Source organism: Gadus macrocephalus, chromosome 13, assembly GCF_031168955.1.
Source record: "Gadus macrocephalus chromosome 13, ASM3116895v1".
Lineage (NCBI taxonomy): Eukaryota > Metazoa > Chordata > Actinopteri > Gadiformes > Gadidae > Gadus > Gadus macrocephalus.
This window is the reverse complement of record NC_082394.1, coordinates 19,400,671-19,406,659: the sequence shown is the minus strand read 5'-3', so window position 1 is coordinate 19,406,659 and position 5,989 is coordinate 19,400,671. Positions and strand designations below refer to the sequence as shown.

The 5,989-nt window shown below is 40.9% G+C and overlaps 2 protein-coding genes across 2 annotated transcripts; both read right to left on the bottom strand.

Annotated features, from left to right (window-relative positions):
* Positions 1-438: 438 nt before the first annotated feature.
* On the bottom strand, positions 439-2,358 carry tmem167b (transmembrane protein 167B). Its single transcript, XM_060070449.1, has 3 exons — positions 2,195-2,358; positions 1,639-1,770; positions 439-1,407 (listed from the first exon to the last, which is right to left on the bottom strand). Exons 1-3 carry the CDS (start codon positions 2,202-2,204, stop codon positions 1,325-1,327), a joined length of 225 nt encoding a protein of 74 aa, XP_059926432.1. The 5' UTR covers positions 2,205-2,358; the 3' UTR covers positions 439-1,324.
* Positions 2,359-2,567: 209 nt separating this feature from the next.
* b3galt6 (UDP-Gal:betaGal beta 1,3-galactosyltransferase polypeptide 6) lies at positions 2,568-5,490 on the bottom strand. Its single transcript, XM_060070445.1, has 2 exons — positions 5,167-5,490; positions 2,568-4,906 (listed from the first exon to the last, which is right to left on the bottom strand). Exons 1-2 carry the CDS (start codon positions 5,172-5,174, stop codon positions 3,886-3,888), a joined length of 1,029 nt encoding a protein of 342 aa, XP_059926428.1. The 5' UTR covers positions 5,175-5,490; the 3' UTR covers positions 2,568-3,885.
* Positions 5,491-5,989: the final 499 nt, after the last annotated feature.

Sequence of the window (5,989 nt, the reverse complement as noted above, 5' to 3'; positions counted from 1 at the left end):
CTCTGCAAAGGCTGTCAGACCTCTAAAACCCCTGCTCTATCCACATTAACACATCAGCACCCAGCCCATTATCACATCTTTATAAATTGTACTGTCATCATGCTGCACTGCTCACTATGTTAACAAACGGGTGTGCACACCGAACTTGAAACACAAGTAGCACACCATGCCACAGACCCGCCTTCTTGGTTATGTTTATTTTGTCATTTTAAATGTTCCTGTAATGTTTGTTATGATTCCTTCATGGTGCTTCATGACTATTTTATGTTAATCTTGCTCTTTTTGAGGGGTAACATTTCGTTGAGCTGTATAATATGTATATGGTTGAATGACAATAAACTTGACTTACTGATTTACTTACAAACGTAATGGTTTCTTAACACTATCACACACTCGTTAATTTTGGTAAAAAATAAAATAAAAGGATGACATTTCACATAATATAAGAAATGGGTTTATTTCTTTAACTTCATTATGACCAAGGAATAATTGACAGGATAATCAGCATGATCCCCATTCGACATATAGATTAATCGTCAGGTAGACCACCACCCATTTACATCTAATCATTCATACCTTCCTAATAATATCGTATCCTTTGATTAATATGATGTAGCTTCATGTTGGAGATGCAAACAACATGCACATCACTCCCGAGTAGTGAAACCATAGTGGTAGAAGGGTCCTAAGGGATTCCAATGGAGAAAGAAATGTGTACACAACTCGTTATATATTAGCTTTGTCTTTCAATTACACCCCCTTGGATCAATGTGGATGTAGCATTAGACTTTGTATGCTCCTGTAACTGTCGGTCAAATGCATTTAAATATTTACAGCTTAATGATTCATATTCTACTAAGGAACTGGACATCACAAAGATACACCGTTTAGCACCTTTTCATTCAGTACAAAACCTAAGATCCTCCATTTAACATGTTTTCTTTGGGGGGCAAAACCAAGGCATTATTCAGGATTCAGGAATGACTCAGTGTTGACACCCTGTGACATGAAAAGTGCTCTCCAATTGGTTGCAACTACATGGATGAAAGATACTTTCCAATTGGCCATAACTATCGTATGAACTGCATGTTCAATGGGCAACCACATAAAAGGAGGATGTGAAGGAGAGGAGGTCCGGAAGTCCAGGCCTCACACGTGGCTTTGTAGGAGGAGGCTTCCATTTACTAGTCCTTAGAATGTATCCAAAAGGGTATTAGGGCTTTATGGGCCAGATAATCCCATACGTATACACTATACAAGGATTAGCCGACAACCAATGACACAAGTCCATTCGACACCCGTCCGGTCCGTACCAGTGAAGTTCTCATTTTACAAAAGCCAAGTAGAAAGCCATTAATAGGCAGGATGCTGCCACACAAATGTGAAGCCGTGTCCCAATCACTGCAGCTGAGGAAGATGAAATAGCCAAATGTTAATAAAGCCAGAACGGACAGTTCATTTCAGTTCAAGAATTACTTTTTTTTTATTTCAATGCATCGTAGTTTAATTGCAAATTGCTGGTTGCAGGATCATCTATATTTGATCATAAATTGGTTAAGAAGTGTCAAGATTTGTTTTCGAAAATAAATAGTTTACCACTTTAATATTGCAGCTTTTATGTTAATGTCTCAAACCTACCTTTGTAAAATACCCCCCACACCCCTTTCTTCTCAGAGAGCAACCAGCTGTTGATGCGTGGCACCTTTTTGAGGTACGCACAGGTGCAGATGAAGACGAGACCAAAAACCAGAATGCCATCGAAAGAGTAAACTGTAGGCAGAAGAGAGAGATGATGAGTGGGGTATGGTTTTGGCTTAATAAAGTGCAATTTGTGAGCACAACTAGACTTTCATTCAAAATACAAAAGAGAAACAGCATAAGCAGCCCACTACATCCCAAACAACGATGACCATATCTGATACCCGTCAAACTTGTTTGTACACTTTCTTTACTTCCCATGTCCATTTTCAGGATCATATTTGTATCGTAGGCCTACGTGGCTAGAAGTAGAGTCGAGCACCAATTTGAGTAAATAAATAGGAATCAATACAAAGTTAGAGCAAGTAATATGATTGACAAGTTATCCTAACATAGAACATGGGCCACGTCTACAGCTAATTTATATGCGAAGAGAAACAAGCGATTATTTGGTCTTCTAAACCTCCTTAATCGTCCAAAAGCTTAACGAACCTACCGTTCGTCATGATGGCAGGTTTGGGTTGTCTATGTAGTGTGAACCCCTCAGAAAGATTCGCAATACATTTAAATGATGTAATGCAAAGCTAACGAATTCTTCGCAGCAGCAGCAGCCAGAGGCTTCCTCTTCTGGTTCTTCTTCTTTTTGTTTACCATCCAGAGAATGCAGAGCATGTGCTTCCCTCTTGTGGTCAATATGAGATACTCTATTCCTTGACAAAGGTATACTCAAAACACTAGCAAAACGTTATCAGCAATTTTGGCATTGTGACCAAACCTTTATTTCTCTATCGTTGCTGTACATGGATCTTAACGTTATATTTATAAAAAAAATACTACTTAACTTAATCACACAAAGAACGGACTAACAATTTGTTCAACACATTTTCTTTGTATTTAATTTCGATTCCAATAACCTTAAATATGAATCCAGTAATCATGGTAACATATATCAGATGGGCCAGATACACATACTGCTTTCATTATTAGTTATAATATATTTAATTTGCAGCATTATCATGTACACTGTAATACACTGTATTTTTATTATCAGAGGCCGTGTATGAAGAACCTAGATAAAACAATGAAAATCCAGAGGTCTGTGTACAAAGTGACCATGCCAAATGTGAACATTAAGACAAAAAAATCACTGTGTACACACACACACACACCTGTAGACAGAGGGTCACTTTCTCTGTAATCGTTAAGTCTTAAGTATAGTGAGATTTATGCCTAAAACAACCATGCATAAAATAAAGGACTGTTTATCTGGCAGTATCCGGCTTGTTGCCTGAACAAACAATGTGCTATTATACATTTTTCTGGTGTTTGCATTAGAAAAAAAAATCTCTTGAACAATGACATGTAAACAATAAACGAATTAACTACATTAATGACAACAGAAAAGCATTACAAACTTAAAGGACACATTGAAGCAGACTGACCCGTGGACAGCAACACATTCAAGTAGTTTAGCACTGTAATTGTAAATGAAAAGCGTAGCCATGGAAATTCCTCGAAAAAATAGGAACTACCAATTGTGGGTAAGTTGCAAAAATGTACATCAACAAAACTTCTGTAGCAACGGGAAATATTTAACAAATAGGAACATCTTGTCAAAGTTGCTGGAAACATGCATTGAGGGTGTTGGGGGTGGGATGTGGGCAACTGGATGTAGCATGTTCTAAATGCAACAAACAGTATGCCCTATTAAATAGTATCTTAATTAGTGTCCAAAGTCTGTACCGTAACCGTACATTCACTGCACCGCATGTCTTTTCAGCTGTTTGATCGATTGACCAGGAGTTTGACCAAGTGCTTTGATCGATTAAAAAACACCCTGCATGGGCTCCAGTCTTTGAGAAGTCCAGAGATATCTGGAGAACCCTATACAACTCTGTTTACATTCAGTGTGCACCTCTATGTACACACATCCCCAATACATTAATATCATAAGGTAAAAAATACAATACTTTTCCAACATTTAATACAATAAGCCCCACCCCTCCCTTTTTCATCCAAGTTTAATTTAAGAAATCGTGAGGTTTCCTCTCACAGGTCCATAATAAATTAACAATAAATACAAAAATAGACAAAACAAGTAAAGCATTGGCTAAGAATCCAAGGATATCTACCCTAAAGGGGATCAAGAACAAAATGGTTAAAACACACCAGGACACAGGCATGGGATCAGGGGATGCCGTCCTTCCTCTGACAGCACTGAGAGGGCGGTACTCCCCAGTCGTAGACATAGGACAGCCTCACCCGGACCTCCTCCTTGCAGAGCTTCCCGTCACGCTGCAGCGTCTGGTGTTTCTCCAGCATGTCCTCCAGGCTCTGCTTGTGCGTCACCAGGTACTTGTTGCTGCAGCCGCGTGACTTGAACTCTGTGTCGAAGCGCGGGTCGTGCGTGCGCCTCACGTCCACTGGTGCGAGCCAGGCGCCCAAGGACACGTCCTCGCTCTGCCACGTCTTGAGGTAGCCAGCGTTGATCCGCACATAGTGCACCAGGTCTGCGGACAGGATGTACCCACCGCCAAGCGCGTAGGGTAGGTAGTAGTCGCACAGCTCCCAAGCGCTCTCACGCCACTTCCCAGCGCTTTTCACCCGCCCTCGCCCCGAAAAGAAACCCCAATACAGTCGCTTGGGCTCTTTGGCTTTCAGCTCCTCTTTGAGAAGGTCTAGGCGGGCAAAGGTATCGTCGTCGGCCTTCATGACGAATTTGAAGTCCACTTTTTGGTCCAGCCAGGAGTACATGTGCAGCAGCTTGAGTGTGAGGTTCTCGTACGAGTCCCGTAACTCAGGCAACAAAAGCAAGTCCTTGTGGCGGCCCTGCTCTGTATTAATGTTCTGAAGGTCTTCGATAGGAAGCCCAGCGGTTCCAACCACAAACATGGGAAGAATGTCAGAGTCCCGCTTGGTCAGCCATGTGCTGCGGATGATACTCCTGCGCTCCGTGTATTTCGGTCCAGTCGTGATAAGAACCACCAGGAAAGCAGAGAGGTCCTTTACACGAGAGGCCTGGTCAGGACGCTCTTGGTGGGCATAGACACGGGGGGCTATGCCTGGAGGATCTAATTGAGTCTGTTTCAGGGTCTCTGATGTGCATTTGGCCAGAAAGAGCAGGACTATCGCAAACAAACACACGCTGCCGATCACCAGCACCGTCTTGTGGCGACAAAGTAGGCGTATCAAGTTCATGGTTCTGAGCCTAGAGTCAAAATCACAACAATTTGATAGTTAATCACGTACTCTTTGAAGAACTAAATGATACAAGCAAAAATCGATCAACATACAAAGTGATAATGGTAGACATGAAAGTCAGTTTCTTCGTCGTGGCTTATTACCCAGTATCTTTACAGGCAATGCAGATTGCTGACCACTCTTATGTTGTCAGCAATAAGTGTGTATTGCTGACCAACTCGTATGTTGTCAGCAATAAGTGTGTATTGGTAAAGACGGGTAAATTACCTGCTCATTGAAACACGGTTGTCTCACCAGGGTACAACGAGGCAACAATAATAGCGTAGGCTACCAGTGTAAGATCTCTGCTCACTTTGAAAGCCCACTAGACTCCAAACCAGCATAACACTGTGTCTCCATCCTTTGTTTGGACTGAAAACATGTTTTCAATGGAGCCACATGCCCTATGTATGGTAGGTTAAATCAAAGCAAACCATATAGATCGGCCATATCCAGTCGACTTTAATCCGGGCACAACCAAAGGATGCTGCTGTCTGGACTCCGCTAGCTACAGCTGTGGTTCCGGCGTCACGCAGAACCCAAGCTAACGGAGACGGAAGTACACTATTTTCATAAAAGTAAGAGCCCCCATTTTTTTCCGTATACATTAATATATGATTTTTATTTATATAATTTACATATTTTCTAGCTCTCAATTTACGGTTTCATCTAATTTAATACATAAGAGAAACGGAAACACACAATCTGATTTAATTTGAATACAATAAAAAACTCAGTTTCCAGGAAAACCTTTTGAAATCATAAGAAATTAAGCCTATGGATTATTCTCCCATTACTTATCTTTCAAAATGTATAATCTCTCCAAAAGCAATATCAAATAGCAGACCTAGCAATAATAGTAAACTGCATATTATCTTAAAAATATACAGTGTACATAAAGGGATATAATTTAATGTAGATCTAAATAGTTCATGCATAATTCAAGAATTGGGTTGCAGGAAAGAAACACAGTTAGAGATGAGAGAAATGAACAACCGTAGGCTGGGCAGCTGTGAGGTGCAGTCATTCGGAGCATGCGCATTTGTGTCAG

What these genes read in the sequence shown, in the direction of transcription:
- tmem167b (XM_060070449.1), bottom strand. An exon ending in GTGGGGGGTATTTTACAAAG is followed by an intron (nt 1,408 to 1,638) that starts GTAGGTTTGAGA and finishes CATCTTCCTCAG; the next exon opens with CTGCAGTGATTGGGACACGG.